At 44.8% G+C, this 18,705-nt stretch overlaps 1 protein-coding gene across 3 annotated transcripts in view; it reads left to right on the top strand.

The window, feature by feature from the left end:
* The window catches only part of HIPK3 (homeodomain interacting protein kinase 3), a 159,927-nt gene extending 141,438 nt beyond the window's left edge, over positions 1-18,489 (top strand). For all 3 annotated transcript variants that reach the window (XM_063944518.1, XM_063944520.1, XM_063944519.1), the window contains exons 13-16: positions 3,150-3,290; positions 4,229-4,464; positions 7,980-8,110; positions 8,729-18,489. In XM_063944518.1, the coding sequence (XP_063800588.1) occupies positions 3,150-3,290; positions 4,229-4,464; positions 7,980-8,110; positions 8,729-9,184 (964 nt within the window). In that variant the 3' untranslated portion in view covers positions 9,185-18,489. The remainder of the gene's footprint in view (positions 1-3,149; positions 3,291-4,228; positions 4,465-7,979; positions 8,111-8,728) is intronic.
* The last annotated feature ends 216 nt before the right edge of the window (positions 18,490-18,705 follow it).

The raw sequence follows: 18,705 nt of genomic DNA, 5'->3' as shown, positions 1-18,705 counted from the left end.
TGTGACTACGATTGGAACGGTAATCTTTGCCGAGCGAAGCGGTAGCGGAGCGAAGGCACCATGCCCGAAGCATGGCGAGCGAAGCGAGCCATGCGAGGGGACGCTGTGCACTAATTGGGGTTCCCAGTCACTTTACGCAAAAAACGACACCAAAAAAACAAAAACAAACAAACAAAAAACTCATGTCGACCTTTTCATGTGTCGACCTTTCACGTGTCGACCATGTGTCCATGTCGACCATGTCAATGTCGACCAATAGTGGTCGACCTAATGACTGTCGACCATAACATAGTCGACCATTCATACCGGAACCGATTATTCTACACACAATCCCCCATAATGACAATGTGAAAAGTGTTTTTGAGATTTTTGCGAATTTATTAAAAATAAAAAACTGAGAAATTACATGTACATAAGTATTCACAGCCTTTGTTCAATACTTTGTTGATGCAGCAATTACAGCCTCAAGTCTTTTTTAATATGATGCCACAAGCTTGACATACCTATCTTTGGGCAGTTTCGCCCGTTCCTCTTTGCAGCACCTCTCAAGCTCCATCAGGTTGGATGGGAAGTGTCGGTGCACAGCCATTTTCAGATCTCTCCAGAGATGTTCAATTGGATTCAGGTCTGGGCTCTGGCTGGGCCACTTAAGGACATTCAGAGTTGTCCTGAAGCCACTCCTTTGATATCTTGGCTGTGTGCTTAGGGTCATTGTCCTAATGAAAGATGAACTGTCGCCCCAGTCTGAGGTCAAGAGTGCTCTGGAGCAGGTTTTCATCCAGGATGTCTCTGTACATTGCTGTATTCATCTTTCTCTCTATCCTGACTAGTCTCCCAGATCCTGCCGCTGAAAAACATCCCCACAGCATGATGCTGCCACCACCATGCTTCACTGTAGGAATGGTATTGGCTTGGTGATGAGTGGTGCCTTGTTTCCTCCAAACATGACGCCTGGCATTCACACCAAAGCGTTCAATCTTTGTCTCATCAGACCAGAGAATTTAGTTTCTCATGGTCTGAGAGTCCTTCAGGTGCATTTTGGCAAACTCCAGGCGGGCTGCCATGTGCTTTTTACTAAGGAATGGCTTCTGTCTGGCCACACTACCATACAGGCCTGATTGGTGGATTGCTGCAGAGATGGTTGTGCTTCTGGAAGGTTCGCCTCTCTCCACTGAGGAATGCTGTAGCTCTGACAGAGTGACCATCTTGGTCACCTCCCTGACTAGGGCCCTTCTCCCCGGATCGCTCAGTATAGACGGCCGCCCAGCTCTAGGAAGAGTCCTGGTGGTTCCAAACTTCTTCCATTTATGGATGATGGAGGCCACTGTGCTCATTGGGACTTTCAAAGCAGCAGATATTTTTCTGTACCCTTCCCCAGATTTGTGCCGTGAGACAATCCTGTCTCGGAGGTCTACAAACAATTCCTTGACTTCATGCTTGGTTTGTGCTCAGACATGCACGTGCGGGACCTTATATAGACAGGTGTGTGCCTATCCAAATCATGTCAAATCATCTGAATTTACCACAGGTGGACTCCAATTGAGCTCTAGGAATATCTCAAGGATAATCAGTGGAAACAGGGTGCACCTGAGCTAAAGTTTGAGCTTCATGGCAAAAACTGTGAATACTTATGTACATGTGATTTCTTAGTTTTTATTTTTAATAAATTAGCAAAAATCACAAACAAAAAAAAAACTTTTTCCATGTTGTCATTATGGGGCATTGTGTGTAGGATTTTGAGGGGAAAATTAATTTATTCAATTTTGGAATAAGGCTGTAACATAACAAAATGTGGAAAAATTGAAGCGCTGTGAATACTTCTCGGATGCACTGTAGGTCATTGGTACGGCCTCCTCTAGAATATTGTGTTAATTTCTCGAAGCCATATCTTCAGAAGGATATTAATACATTAGAGACTGTACAGAGATGGGCATCTAAAATGCTGCATGGCCTACATCACAAAACTTTCATGGAAAGACTGAAACGTGTAGTTTGTAGCAGAGAAGGGAAGGGGGGAACATGACAGAAACTTTGAAATATGCCAAGGACATACACTGATACTGGAGGCAGGTAGGTTCAGGGGAAACTTGAGGGAAAAATGTCTTCACGGAAAGGGTAGCACACAGGTGGAATAGCCTCCCATCAGAGGTGTTAGAGGCTAAGACAGTAGAGCAATTTAAAATTAAATTGGTTCTTATCTACTGTCACATTCTATGTTTCTATTAAAAGGAAGATAAACTCAGACATGGAATTGTGGTAATATGAACGATGACATGATATGAGTAACGGCGCCAGGAGAGGTTCTCTACTAGGCACCACCTGTGAAAAAACTGTTCATTTGTAGTGATTTGGTCTTTATTATGTTTCACTCCTTTTGTCATTGGCATAGGGGGGAATACAATTGTCTTTTGGGTGCTCTTAAGCAATAGGCACTCGATGGGCGATATTCAGTTGTTTGTTTCAGATGGGCGTGAGTGCCCTTTTCTTATATCGCTTGTTACACCCAAGTGCACCAGGTTTAGAGGCATAAAGTAGCTAAGCTGGTGCAAAGTATTGGGTGCCCTGCCAAAGTGGCCTTTTTGGTCAAGCCTGACTTTCCTGGGTTTCTGCCCGCCACCACAGGAGGGTGCGAGCAGAAATAATGGGTGCCCGCAGCACTCCCACTCATTGGCACAAACCGTTGAAAAGCCCTCTTTAGGTGGCAGTTACAGGCGCCCAAGCACAATTAGATTCACCTGATAGGTGTTAAAGTAGACTTGAACACAAGTTGACTGTAACTAAATGTGCACATTCACCCGTATCCTGAGTTGTACGCATCTCTGCTGCCGTGACCTCCCCGTCTGTTCACTTAACTTGATGCCTGTCTGCATCGTCCGTGTCTACTGGCACCAGTCCTAGACGCTGCCAAGCATCTCTATATTACCCACAGTACCGTCTGCACACTCTCACTAGACTCTGTGACTGCCCCGTTACATTGCAGCTACGGCCCTGCAGCCGCATGCACAGTGCGAGAACAACCTCTTGCCAGACTAACTTGCATTCCGTCCTGCAGAAGCCCCGTTATCAGCAGTGAGTCTGTTGTCATCACACTAGCTTTGTACATTTAAAGACAATATATAATAAGCTGCTTGTGGTCTTTTATTATTCAGGTGCAAAGGTAGCCTGGACTGTGAGGCCTGTCAGAGTACGCTGAACATTGACAGAGTGTGTTCCCTGAGCAGCCCAGACAGCACCCTCAGCACCAGTTCCTCAGGCCAGTCCAGCCCATCTCCCCGCAAGAGACCCAACAGGTAATCTAGACCCCCCCCCCTTGTTTATCCGCACAGATATATACAGCATAAACATCTACAGTACAGTGTGTCCTATATAAACATGAGTCACACACTCTGTTATAGTCATACATATTTTTGCATATCTACAGTACACCTTCTATTGTATGGTTCAAAATAACATATATGATGCCTAAAGGAGAAGTTCAGTTTTGTATACCTTCCGTGCTTTGTCATTTTCACCTGTGTCGCAGATCTTACTGGGAGAGACGAGTTCTCGTTGTTGCGACATTAATGCCCAGCATGGTGATATCACTGCAGCTTCCCACTTATGGGAAATTGCGGGGGGAGACCTGGGTCCCTTCCCCACTTAAAGACATGTAGAGACCCGATTAGAAAGCCAGGAAGTTCTACATCAGTAAACATTCTCTTTTAGGAAAATGTTAGTGTATACTGGGGCAGATGTATAATCCTGGAGAAGGCATAAGGAAGTGATAAACCAGTGATAAGTGCAAGGTGATAAACGCACCAGCCAATCAGCTCCAATATGCAAATTGACAGGAACTGACTGACCTGTGTGTTTACTACCTTGTGCTTATCACTGCTTTATCACTTCCTTATGCCTCCTCCAGGTTAATACATCTGCCCCACTGTACCATAAGCAATGTTTTTCCTTGCATTTAAATTTACTAATCACCTTGTATGTGGAAGCTGTATTTTGTGGCAGTGTTTTCTTATAATAGCAGCGGTTCATCTGTTTTATAAAGATGTATGCTTGAGAAGTTATGACTTTTATGTGTGTATTGCCTTTTGCTGTTGCCTTAGCCATCAGCCTCTCACTGTATACTGTGACCCCACTTTGTGTTGAAGGAGTCTTTAAAAAGTATACTGAATTAATGGATGTGATCACTTAGAGAGTTGTGGCGGCATTTATATCATTTGCATTGTGCCCTTTGCAGCATGTCGGACGATGAGCCTGAGAGCGGCTGTGACACAGTGGATGGATCTCCGAGTTCCGATTCCTCTGGCCACGACAGCCCATTTGTCAAGAGCAGCTTTGTCAGGGACACCAATCAGAACCCAGAAACACGGGCCTCAGAGAAAGTGGAAAGTAAACCGGCAGTCTGCACCTTAGTAGTTCCACCTATCAGAATTGAAAACCGCAGGCTCAATTCCCATCGCACCACCAACAAAGGTACCATCTAGATGACTTCATCCTGCTAAAGTACCGAGATAAACGTCACCATGGTTTAGAAATGTGTGTGTTGACCAATGAAACTGATGGAATGATTTTGGAGCATGTTACTATACCCGGATGGGTATGAAGCGTTTCATCTAGGAAACTGGCAGTAGCAGTTACATATTACCTGGTTGGTTTCTGGATACAGTGTTTACAGTTTTCACAGAACGTATTGGAATTTGAAGTTCTCTGCTGCTATTATCAGCCATTAATGGGCAGACTGGTAGCAATGAATATTCCTGGGGTAGCTTATAACATTCAGTGCCCTAATGGTAATACTGTTCAAATGATCATGGAATCCTCACATTTGGTCACAGCTTTTAATACAATCAAGCGCTCTTAGGGGGGAGTGGTCCTAAGCAGTGAAAAGAGTGGAGAAGTGAGCCAGTGGAGAAGTTGCCCATGGCTGCTCTGTATAATTTTATAATATACAAATTATAAATGTTACGTCAGTGCTGATTGGTTGCTGATGGGCACTTCTCCACTCTTTTCACTGCTTAGTGCATCTCCCCCTTAATCTTTAGGCTGATCTGAGAGTGTTCTACACAAATCCTGTGACTAGCATAATATACCTATTACTTGTAGCTTCCACTGAGGTTACCGTTACATGGTATCTAGATGGTGACCTCAGCTAAAGGAAAATATATTCTCTGTGTGCCTTCTGGTCTTTTATGTATCCTTACAGCCCAGCCTTGAGTGGTACACCCAAGTATATTTACACAGTGGCACATAGGGGCTAGGCTGGGACACATGCAAAATGCAGGACAGGGTATAGCAGGGGGCCTGGCCTAGCTCTGAAATGCAGTGAAACCGTAGAGCTGGTCAGTACGTGTACAGCACGGAAGAGCCTGCAGTATTTGCCTTGCTTGCAATAAAAAAAAAATCATACCTTCCACTTAATTGCTATAGTAAATAAAAAATAAAAAAAGCTTTACAAGATTTTGACAATGTTAAAGTAGATAGGGTTCGGCCAGGGATAGCAATACTCTGTTATTGGGCTACTTTACATTACAGAGTTCACATCAAATTATGGCGGTCATTCCGAGTTGATCACACGCTGCAACTTTTTGCAGCCCGTGCGATCAGATAGTCGCCGCCTATGGGGGAGTGTGTTTTAGCTGTGCAAGTGTGCGAATGATTGTGCAGCCGAGCTGTACAAAATAATTTTGTGCAGTTTCTGAGTAGTTCTGAACTTAGCCGCTGCGATCACTTCAGTCTGTCCAGTCCTGGAATTGACGTCAGACACCCGCCCTCCAAACGCTTGGACACGCCTACGTTTTCCTCTCCACTCCCAGAAAACGGTTAGTTGCCACCCTGGAACGCCTTCCTGCTGTCAGTCACCTTGCGATCGCCGCTGCGATCAAAATCTTTGTTATAACAATCGCTGCCTGGCGGTCCCCGTCGCCGGGCAGCGACGCACCTGCACATTGCGGCCGCAGCGCACGCGCATTCCGGACCCGATCGCACAGCTGCAAAAAACTGCAGCGTGCGATCGGGTCGGAATGACCCCCTATGTTTTGTTTTCTGGAGTACAAGGTCTGTAACAAGCCTGCTCATTGGCTGCTGACTAGAGTTCAGTTACCCTTGTAGTGACCACCGGTTCATTTTCCTGTGTATAAGCTGTCACACAGCATCATGTCAGGGGCATTGAACATAGGCTGCCGGAGTTCAGTATTAGACGTGTGTCCATGTAGAGCAGGGGTGGCCAACCAGTCAGAGGCAAAGAGCCAAAAAAGATCTGTAGTCAAGGGTAAGAGCCACTATCATGCACATAGCGAAGGCATTCGTGCAAAAATGGGGGGTGTCCTAGTTATCACAAAGCCACACCTCATTTTTGTGCGCACACCTTTCGGTATGACATTTGTAGGAGTATGACCTTGTGTCATAACCCCGTTTTTAGTCATGTTGTACTGTGCCACATACAAATAATGCCCCTGTACAGTGCCACATACATATAAAAACACCAAAAAAATGGGTGCCTCCACAGTGCCAGATACATATATGCCCCCACAGTGCCATATACATATGTTCCCACAGTGCCAGATATGCAGGTCCCCACGGTGCCAGATATGCCCTCAGTGCCAGATATGCAGGTCCCCACAGTGCCAGATATGCCCCCCAAATATGCCTGGCCCCCCCCAGTGCCAGATACGCATGGCCCCCCCCAGTGCCAGATACGCATGGCCCCCCCCAGTGCCAGATACGCATGGCCCCCCCCAGTGCCAGATACGCATGGCCCCCCCCAGTGCCAGACACGCATGCCCCCCCCCCAGTGCCAGATACGCATGCCCCCCCCCCCCCCGGGCCAGATACGCATGGCCCCCCCAGTGCCAGATACGCATGCCCCCCCCAGTGCCAGATACGCATGCCCCCCCCAGTGCCAGATACGCATGCCCCCCCCCCCCCAGTGCCAGATACGCATGCCCCCCCCCCCAGTGCCAGATACGCATGGCCCCCCCCTGTGCCAGATACGCATGCCCCCCCCCCCCCCCGTGCCAGATACGCATGGCCCCCCCAGTGCCAGATAGGACCACCAGTGCCAGATAGGACCCCCAGTGCCAGATATACATGTCCCCACAGTGCCAGATATCCCCCCAGTGCCAGATATACATGTCCCCACAGTGCCATATATCCCCCCAGTGCCAGATACGCATGGCCCCCCCAGTGCCAGATAGGACCCCCAGTGCCAGATACGCAGGTCCCCACAGTGCCATATATCCCCCCAGTGCCAGATACGCATTGGCCACCCCAGTGCCAGATAGGACCCCCAGTGCCAGATACGCAGGTCCCTACAGTGCCATATATCCCCCCAGTGCCAGATATGCATGTCCCGCCAGTGCCAGATATACCCCCCGCGCTGATGCTCTGCTGTTTGTGAGAGGAGGGGAGCGCAGCGTGCGCCTCTCCTGCCCCTCAGTCTCCGACGGCGTTGTCTCCAATTAGGCGCCGGTCCGTGAGCCAATCAGAGCTCGTGGACCGGCAGCTAAGACTCCTGATTGGCTGCCGGACTGCGAGCTCTGATTGGCTCACGGGCCGCCGTCGGGCAGCGAGAGGCTGGACTCGAGCTCACGAGCCGCATGCAGAGGAAGAATGAGCCGCATGTAGCTTGAGAGCCACGGGTTGGCCACCGCTGATGTAGAGTGTTTATTTGTGGAATGTATGTAAAGCAAACCGGTCATCCGGGTAGTACAGCATAGTACACTACGCTCTTCCTCTGGCAGCTCTCTGCAGTTCTGCACAGCAGGAGAGCTTTGAGGTATGGAGGAAGCTCCCAGGTTGACTCGCGGTATAACTCCAAGCTTTCCTGCAGGTTGGGGTGGGAGAGACACTGCAATACAACAGCCCATAAACAATCCTGCGGTTCTAACTACATAGGTATTATGTAGTAAAAAAATTAAAATAGACTTGATTGTACAATCTGGTCCTCTTAGTTTAGGGCTCTGTGGATTAATCTCAGTACTGTTTTCCAGATGCCGCTTGCCATCCATTAATAAAAGGTCGGTCAGGTCCAGGGAGAAAGAACCATCCCACGGCCCTGGGGAACAGACAGCAGAAAATGACATCAGCATTCCAACAGCAGCAGCCTCTGAGCTTCAGTCAGGTATGTATAGCTATCGTCATACACAGTGGCAGATGTGTCAAAGCTTGGAGAGAGATAAAGTACTGCTTTCACACTGCCGCCCCAGCTCCATCCCTTTCACACTGTACCGCGGATCCAGGTCGGAGCCATTCACACAGTCGCCCGTGTTATACCGCACCCGGGTTGCCTTTTGCGCTGAGAGATGACATCATCTTCCTTTCAAAGGTACTCAGGTTGAATAACTCAGTTCCCCATCCACACTGCAGCCGACCCGGGTCGGACCCAGGAATAACCCTGGTTGCGACCCGCCAAGTGGACCCAGGATGCAAAAGCCGGGTCGACCCTTTCACACTGAGCCAGGACCAGGTTCGTGCCGGCTTGCCCCGACAATATCTCGGGTCAGAGATGTGGAGTGAAAGGAGTATAACTGCCATGTTCCAGGCTGCGTTTGAAAAATGACAGTTAAAAGCTTATGGGTTGGTACTTTATTTCTTTCCACTTTTTCTCCAAGGTTTGACACCTCTTTCCCCCAGTGTCCAGTCTAGGATTGGGTAGTCTGACAGAAAAAAAGAAACGCAAACCGAAAATACATAATATGGTAATGACTAAAATGCCATGTAAATATTTCCTTTCTGGCAGGTGCAACATTTTGGGTCTGGGCATCAAGAATGGAACGGAAACTACGGGCGCAGGAGACAGCAAGCGTTCATCGCACCCACCGTCACCAGTCATCCTTTCACCCTTCAGCACGGGAGTCCCAATCACAGCGCAGTGCATGCTCACCTTGGGGGGCAGCCTGCTATTCTTTCCTACCCAGCCTCCGCCACGATGAGCACAGCGCCAGTGGCCCACCTCCTTGCCTCTCCTTGTACCTCAAGGCCAATTTTACAGCACCCGGCCTACAATCTGTCGCACCCAGGCGGCATCATTCACCAAGTGGCAGTGGGCATCAACCCCAGGCTTTTGCCTTCTCCAACCATGCACCAGACTCAATACAAACCGATTTTCCCATCTCACTCGTACATCGCTGCCTCGCCTGCGTTTACAGGATTCCCAATGAGCCCAACGAAACTCAACCAGTATCCGTACATGTGAGAACTCGAGAACCCCTAGAGGAAGCTCAACGATTCAAGCAATTTCTTTGAATCAGAATTTACGAATAACACAAAAAAACAAACAACACATGGCTTTTAATAAAACGTTCGCCATGGCACAAGAGAAAGGAGAATATTTTTTTGAATCATGTAGACTTGGGTGCAATTTAAAACAATCTTGAGCTTTAAAGAAAAAAAAACTATTGAAAAAAGAAAAAAAAATCACTTTTAATGTGTTTTGCACATTTGGTATAAATTGTCTCTGGTCCTGCTCTCTTCTATAGTAACTCTAGACAGGTGACTTACAGGAGCAGAAGTTCACTCTCTCTCCTGCTATTTTTTTATACAATTGCCTTCTAACTAGTGCAAGACACGTTTTCGGTAAGCCATTCAGTGTACAGGTTTAGCGCAACAAATGCACATCATGTCAGTAGTAACCGGTGTACTTGTGTAAGTTCGTGTTCTGTATGTCTTGGTGTTTCAGTGTTGGGTCACTTGGCTACTGTCACATCGCATGTGTCTTTTGCATGGGCAGATGGAAAACAGAAGTTGCCTAGACTGTGCTATTCAATGTCGTCGTCCTAATAATCCGCTGCATTGTAAACTGTTCCCACACATAGTGCCTTAAATATTTGAGGTTGTTAATGTTATTACTTAATATATTAATGTCAAGTTCAGCACTTAAAACTTCAAAACTGCTGATATATAAATATCTATTTTTCCGAATAACTTGAGTATTTGCTCAGTTAGGGCTTTGTTAATTTGTTTTGTTTGGTTGTGTGGTATGATTTTCGGTTTCGGTGTTTTCCTTACCAACAGAACAGCATGTTTTCTTTGCTGTAGATGAATTATAGTGTCTGGTTTTTTCAGAATGACATAGATATTTAGCAAGCGTCACGTAGCCTGATAACGCTTCTCGAGGTTATTTTTCTTAGGATTAACGCTGGCTGCACGTTTTTTTTGGTAATCACAGTCGACAGGATCTGCAATATCGTCTAAGTGGATCCTTTTAATTTGTTTTTCTTTTTGTCACAGCGTTTGTCCAATTGGCTGGATTTTTGTAGTGTCGTACCAGTGTAGGAGCTATTATTTGGAAGAGGTTATCATTACAGCATGTGGCCACGTTTGGGCAAACCACACAGTATTCGATGAATTGTATCAAGAATTATTTACTATAGAAGTTTGACAACATGTAATGTTTTTATTTTATTCTTTGTGCAATTTTAGCTATCATTTTATGCATGTGTCAGTTTTAAAAGCCTCCTTTTACATTATATTTTATTTACGTTTTTTTGAGTGGTGACTGCTTATTTAATACATTCCGTCAGGGACATGATATTATGGGGATATTTAAAAATAATAATTATTTTCCGGTTTCTAAATTGTGCATCGTCCATATCAAGTTAATTTATCTGCACCAAAGACTTTTGAAATCATCTATTTCTTTTAATGAATTTAAAAATAAAGGTAGCAACATTTTTTTTTTTTTTCATATACCTAAATTATATTGTAGTATAGTGGTGGGCTTTAAGAAAAAAGGTATTAAGACTAATGTTTTTAGCTTTGGGCAAGTAATAAATCTGTCATTTATCTTGAATGTATAATAGATAAGCTGCTATATATCAGACGCCACTTTTGATAGCTGTGAACTTAAGCTTCATATCCCATTTATACTTAGTCGCCTTACTTCTGTCCTGAGTCTAATTATATATGAAAATGTAGTGGGGGGGTTTTCTGATTTTTTTTTTTTTTAAATTTAGTTTACTTTTATGTTTGGCGTGTCCTTTGTAACTACTGTATTGTAAATTATGAATCCTAACTGCGTATATTATTTTTGGGGTGTGTGTTTTATGCATCAGTATTTTATCTCCATAAATTTTTTGCGCTCATTACTGCATATAAGTGGGTGTATTAATGTAAGTTAATTTTTTTTAATGTTTTCATATTGCTGTTGTGTGTATACATTTAAAAAAAAAAAAAGTACCTTTGCAGGCTTGATTTTAACTTTTTATAGTAGAATTTTCTTTGAACCTAATATACAGATATATATACCGGTAAATATATAATATACAGCCATTGACTGGAATAATGAAATGTTATAGGTTAAAGGTAGATTTGGGAATTCAGCATTTACGTTGTGTAATCCATTAACACCACTATATACAGCATTTTCCCAACTATCCATAAACTCTCATTATTCTTTGCTCCGTTAACCCTTGTGGGTGCAGTCTGGAGGGTAGGTCATATTTGGATGCCCCTAGCACCAGATAGTGGTAACACAAGCAGTGTTTTATTTAATGAATGTTTTAACAAAAATGTGCCTATAACAAGATTTTATAAACCTATATAAAATATCATTAAAATACATCAGTGTTAAAAATAAAAAAATTAAAAATGTAAGAAACAAAAACAAACTGGGAAAAAATAATCCAGCATTACAAAAAAATGTTTTGTTTTTTAAATACTGGAGATCATTTTATTTTTTTCTACACAAAATCTCACTATGCATAACGTACATTACTGTCTGATCTGTTATTTCTCTACAGTTCAACACGATTGTCTAATCACCTGACATACAGATGTTGCAGATATTGCAGATTTGTTTTAGTTTGTATCCGTTACACATAAGTCACATAGTACAGTTTGCTTTTACAGTACATTAGAACAAGTGGCCTTTAGGCTGTTTGTCCTCCATTCTGCACATACAATACCATTTCTATAGTCTCTCTTCGGGTGGAGGACAGAAGGAAACTCAAAGATCGTTGATCTCTAGGGAGTGATAGCACTGCATTATGTCCTCTTACAGAGAACGGACAAATGCGCAATATGAGGATAAAGGGGGTATGCAATTAACCCCGATCGTTTTGGAGCTGATGAATTCGCACCCCTATGTATTCAATTGCGGCCCATTTTTCGTCTGTTTTGAAAGCATTTTCGCTAATGCCTTTTCACTTTTTCTTTTTTTCTTTTTTTTACATGAAAAGGCATTGGCAAAAAATGCCTTAAAATCTGCAAAAAATGGTCCACATTTCGACGGAAAACACATGGATTCGCTGATCCACGTGTTTTCCTTCCCTGACGCATTTTTCGCCTATGCGAGAAAACGGCCCTGCTATTGCATAGGGCAAATCCCCATTCGCCCTAAAAATAGCAATAAGCTCGTTTTTTTTCGCCTATGTGAAAAAAAGGAGCTAATTGCATGCCCCCACAGCCTAGTTTGCGCGTCCGTGCTCTGCCAACGGTGTCCTGTATCCTCATCTCTCCATAGTTGCCAACCCGCCTCTCTTCTATAGTGTTCACTCTAGGAGTGAAAAGGGGCAGGGCGCCGGACTCCGGGGGCACATTTGCGCGTGCGCCCGAAACGGGGGAGCGGCCACGCAAATTAGGGGGCGTGGCCACGCCTACGTCATTTTAGGGGGCGGTGCGGCCCACAGACGCTACTATAGAGAGGGTCTGTGGCCGGCGACGTCACTGTTGGGGGCGTGCCCAGCACCTCCGTCGGTGCTGGGCTTCCCCCAGCTCTCTCCCAATGCGTGAATGGATGCCGCGCGCATGCGCACGGCATCTATACACGCCGGGAGGGCAGGAAGCGGGCGGCTGTTCTAGCAGGGCGCCGCAAAAGGGGCAGGGCGGGTTTTGCCTGCTAAAAAAGGGGCAGGGCGCGGCGCCCTGCTAAAACAGCCTAGAGTGAACACTATCTTCTACTCACCTGTGCATCTAATGATCCCCATACATCAGGCGTCCCATTTCTATGTTCCGCCGGCACCACCGTTTGGCGATCAGTCTGGTAACCAGGGAAATCAGACATGTTAAAAAATGCCTGGTTTGCCGTTCCCGACCGTTTTTGCTTAGGTTGCGGGAATCGGGATTTTTAAACATGCTTTAATAATCCTGATGCCCCAACCCAGCTGTCGGCGGATAGGGACATTTCCCCAATACATCTGTGATGTATGGGGCCCATAACCCGTAACCTTAACCAGCTTCTTTTGGCTATGTAGGAGTGGGACAGATGTATACACTTCTTTGTTAACGGTGTGATTTGTCAGCTGACTTGATGGGGTATTCAATTCAGTACGGTATGCTGCTGCGACGTTCAGCTGCGCGCACATTGCCGCTTAATACGGCGGCCTAGCATCACTAACTTCTCTGTGCACCTCTGTCGGTTGCGAGAAATAAGTAGTGATGTCACTGGCCATGAAGCGCCATCACCCGACCGTTCCGCAAGGCACTTTTCTGCCATCGCTTTGAATTGAATTTCGCCAGCAACATTTGCAGCATCCATATTAGCTGGATCACAGCATCCTGCTGCTTGTGAGATGGAAGGGGGTATCATCTGTTTACCTTATATATATGAGTGTCGCAGTGAGCCACCTTATTGCCATACTTGTATAGCACTGATATGTAACAATAAATTTTTAACAACAACAGGGCCCAAACAGAGTGGTCTAATGTTGGTATGTAATTGACAGAGTTCCCCGCTGAGGGCTGCCTTGTGCTGTTCTTGGCTGTAAGACTTGTTTGCTCTAATGTAGCCTCAGGCCAGTCAGGAGTTTTGATGCTGTCGTCGTAATTGAGCCACTTATTGGGGTTGGGGGGGGGGGGGGGGGTGTCTTATCCACTGCTCCAATGTCTCATAGCAGGTGTCACAAGAAATATGTTGCCCAGTGCTTTGAATATCAAACTAGCTTCGAGTTGTAACGATTGTTGGTGTTACCTTATATTGTGTCCAAGGATTGTGATTGTGTAAGAGTCAATAGCCAGGTGCAAACGTGTCCTTGTGGGATAAAACCGTGAAATGACAGGTTTTTAACACTGCAGGCACGTAAGAGGAACGGTCATGAAAAGCAAAGTAACTTCTGACACTCTGCCATGTATCGGTGACAGGCGGAGGCTACGCAGAAGTGACTAAGCCCCTGTGCGTCTATTTATATATTGAACCTCAGCCGTCAATCACTGCTTGAGTATTTATAACCTGGCTAAACTGTATATATGTATAATTTGTATAGCTCTAACAATGTACACAGCACTTTACACATTTTTAAAGCTGGATTAAAGCCGAAGGAGCAACCGTAAAGGAAGGAGTGTCACTAACAAAACTGAGCCAATATATAACATGTACTCAGTAGTCATGCTTGGTTTTTCATGACTGTCCTCTTATGTGCTGAAGGTCAAGGGAACCACAAGCTGTCAGCGATCACAATTCCATGTTGAACCTGCCCTTTTTAGCCTGTTAATCCACCTTTAATTAAAGCGCTGTAACAGTCTTGGCAGAAACGTTCTTTAGTTCCATTAAAAGGTCATTAACAGTTGGCGATGGGAAACAACAGGCGGTGTTTCAGCAGTAGTCTGCAGTGCTGGTGGGAAACCGAAGTGCAGCATGTTACGGAGAAGGTGGCCTGCTAAATAACTTTATTTACAAAGCTCGCCACTTCCTGGTGGGTTGGAGGTGAACGTTTAAAACGGCACTCAGTCAGTGTAAAGCCTGGTGTGCTTTACACGGACTGTGAGTGCCGGTTTAAATTTTCACCTCCAACCCACCAGGAAGTGGCGAGCTAAGATGGCTCTTCATAAATTAAGCCTGTAATATTCATAGGGTTCCAATGGATTGGGTTTGGAATGCCGGCAGTCAGAATATCGACAGATTGTGAGAATACTAACCTTCCCCCAATTCCCCCCTAATCCTCACTTCCTGCAGCCTAAACACCCCCCCAGCAGCCTAACCATTACCCTCCCCTGTGGTGCCTAAACCTAACTTCCTCACCCTTTCCGCAGCCTACCACACACACCCTTTCTGCAGCCTAACACCCCCCCACCCCTGCAGCCTAACAATAACCATCCCTCCTAAGCCTAACCCCCCCCCCCCCCCCTGCAGTTTACCCCCCTTTCTACAGCATAACCCTGACCTCCCAAGTAGCCCCCTCTCCTTGCAGCCTAACACTAACCATCCTCCAGCAGCTTAAACTGAGCTCCTCCCCACCCCCGCAGCCTAACCATAACCCTCCCCAGTAGTGCCTAAACCTAGCTGCCCCCTTTCCACAGCCTAAACACCCCCTTTATGCAGCCTAACCCCCTACCTGCAGCCTAACCATCCCTCCAAAGCCTAACCTAACTCCACACCCCCCCCCCCCCACACACACGCATACAAACCCTGCAGCTCCCCCCCCCTTTCCGCAGCATAACCCTCACCCCCCAAGCAGCTCACCTCTCCTTGCAGCCTAACCATAACCCTCCCCGGTGGTGCCTAAACCTAACTGCCCCCTTTCCGCAGCCTAACACCCCCCTCCCCCCTTATGCAGCCTAACCATCCCTCCACAGCCTAAACCTAACTCCATCTTCCCTGCAGCCTAAACCTATCTTCCCCCGGCTTACCTCTTCGGCAACCTCACAGTGTCTCGTTCTGAATCCCAGGTGTCGGGATTCCTTCAACTGTAATTAGACTGCCAGGATCCCACCCTAATTCCGTTCCAACGATAACGTAAGATTCTTGTGTGGACTGCTAAAGTGGTGGTCTCCCAGGCAATGCCTAATTGTGTTGCTGGTTTCACTGGTGTTCTGTTGAACAGTTAAGTTATTGTGTTTCCATTGTTAATGCAGCAGACCTACCCTATCATGGTACACAGCCCACACAGTATTTAGTACTACATATTGCAGAGCTGCACATAGAATCTGATGGCAGACACGTTTTCAAGGAGATAGATGGAAGCAGTGGATATGGGTGGGGATGGTAGAAGGGGGTCGCTCTTCGGTCAGGGGCTGTTTAATGGTTTCTGAGCACAGCCAGTAAGGAGAAAGGAATATCCCGCTATGGTTAGAATGTATATTCATGCAGTCTTGCAGATAATCCAAATAAGGAGGTCCTGTAAGTGACGTAGATGTACCCGTCATCTGCACACAGCTGAGGCAGCAAGTGACTCCACTTTGAGAGCCCTTTTCCTCAGTGGTGTCACTGTTAATTGTTAGGCTTCATTCTCGCCAGTATTGTCTTAGCCAACAAATGCCACCTCCACTGTGAGCAGGTGACTGTGTGCTCTTGAGCTGTTTTTGGCTAATCTGGTCCTTGGGGTCCGCTAACAGTGCATGCATTCCATATCTCCTAGCTGGAGCACATTGTAAGAGATCTGCAGGTGGCGGTGGTTATTATACTTGTGATCCTGTGAGGAGACCTGGAACACGTGCACTATGACCCCTCACCCAGGACAGATATGAGAGACTCTGCTCTAGAACACTTTTTTCATGCCATCATTATGCACAAAATAATTGTTAAACAAAATAATTTATATTATACAGTATATGGAAAGCACACTAGCACTGTGTTGTGCATTACTACCATTCATCCCTTGTAATTCCATTTACCACCACTGTGTGGCATTATCCTAAAGAAAAAAACAGGCAGAGTATTGCCCTTTCTTTTTCATCCACTAGGGGTCACTGGAGTACTCTTGGGATATGGACGGCTTTAGCAGAACAGGCACAGAAAAAAAAATCCTATTTTCATGAGTGTAGTCAGTCAAGGCCATGGGCCAGAGAATACACATGGGTACTTATGTGGAGGGTGGACTGTGGTGCTAATGGTGCATTAAATGCGCTGTGGCTGCTCAGAAAGTTAGGGCCCATATAACTAGTTGGCCAACACTTTTTGTTGCTGTGAATGCAGAGTATTCTATGGATCCGTGAAGCAAAGCAGCCACAGACAACCCTTCATCACGCTTAGGGGCGCAGTGTACAACATGACTGCTAGAGGCTTTAGTGGAACCTAATTTTCTGAGCATTCTCTGCATTTTCAAAGCACCGCAGCAGCCAGAGACCAGGAGAGGATGAGAACTGTAATGTATTACTGTAGACAGAGCAATGATTATTTCTTACATATCTGACTAATATTGTAATGAGATGGGGAAACAATAATAGCCCTTACACTGCAGTAAGTTATCCTACATAGAAAAGAAGGTAAAGTTATTACTTTTTTTTTAATTTTTTTATACTTGATCGGAAAGAGCTATGTGATAGCACATTGGTGTTTTATCTATAATCCTTCATGGTCTAAACAGGTGTCTGCTTCTCATCTGGCACTGAAGAGCTTACATTCTAAATGTGGCAACTGGGTCGCCTTTGTGCAGTCAGAAATCAGGGCCAGTGTAAGTGCATATAGATATATTTGCGCTGGAACTTGTAGTTGTGCCATGGGTCTGCGATATCCCTTCATTTATAATTGTCCACTGTTTATCTGCCCCTTTAAAAGCTGAAGAAAATAAATGCTGGAAATGTGTTTCTTCTGGTTTGTAAAAGTCCAGGTTTAAAAATAATTATATATATATATGTGTGTGTGTATGTATGTGTGTATATATATATATATATATATATATATATATATATATATATATATATAAATAATTTTTATTTATTTTTTCTCCCAGCTAATTAGCTGACATTTTTGCCACTCTTTAGCATTGGAAGCCACACCCACCTTAATTAACCAAATATTTATTTCCCTACAGTGGAACCCCAAATATACCCTGATGAGTGACCCTGTGTGGCAAATGGTTTACATGAGTAATAGGGAAAGGTCACACTGCATTGGGGGCAATGATGGTGCTTGGGCTACGTTACTCCTTCATACGTTCTCTTCAAATCGTATTATTTCCTTTTATTGTTTTTAGTATACCCCATCCCCTCTTTTAAATAAAACACTGAGTGACCGCAGAGGTGCTTCATCATAAACGATTTACTATTTATTTTCTACAAGTTCATTTGTATTTAGATATTAACTCATTCAGGGTGTTACTAAGTATGCTACTGTACTAACTGATTTGGTTTTGGTTTTTAATTAACTGTATTTACTGCTATACTTGTGATTTTTTGGCTTGCATCAAGTAAAAGTTATTTCATACTGCAGGTTGTAGGACTGTTTGTGTAGAAATCCAGCTTTATTTTATTTAATTACAGAGTTTGACAAATTGTAGTTTTGTTGCTGTCAGTTTTTATTTTTTAATCATTTGTTTTCATTTTCTTTTCTTTTTTTATTGTTGGGCTTTTTTGATTTTTATGCTACACTAGTTTGCCATGTAGCAATTGCACTGTGCAATATTTTAATATGAGGACTGGGAAACATTTATATGGATGTATGTCTCGTTACAGTTTGCGATAGTATTTCTCTCTAGTTCTCAGTGATTTTTCAATGTGACCAAGGCTTCTGTACTTTGTCACAAAAAGCGGGTTTTCCAGGTAACTATTTTGGTGAGTGTCAAAAATATGAATTTATGGTGTATTATTGTCTAAATTCACTTTGAATTAAAATATATATTGCAGCAATTCCAACGGCTGTCTGTTTTCTTTATTCTGCATGTTGTTCCTTATAATATGAAAATGCCACGAATTAGGATTAAAAAAAGTGACTGAAACATTTATTTCATGTATTAAATGTTATTTTATTTCCTTTGTGTGCATCTGTAACCGTAAGCTGCCTTCTAGATAGAATCCCATTCCTCAACCGAGCCTTGGTATTAAATTGAAAGCAAGATGGTTACC

Source organism: Pseudophryne corroboree, chromosome 11, assembly GCF_028390025.1.
Source record: "Pseudophryne corroboree isolate aPseCor3 chromosome 11, aPseCor3.hap2, whole genome shotgun sequence".
NCBI lineage: Eukaryota > Metazoa > Chordata > Amphibia > Anura > Myobatrachidae > Pseudophryne > Pseudophryne corroboree.
This window is presented reverse-complemented; position numbering and strand designations above follow the sequence as displayed.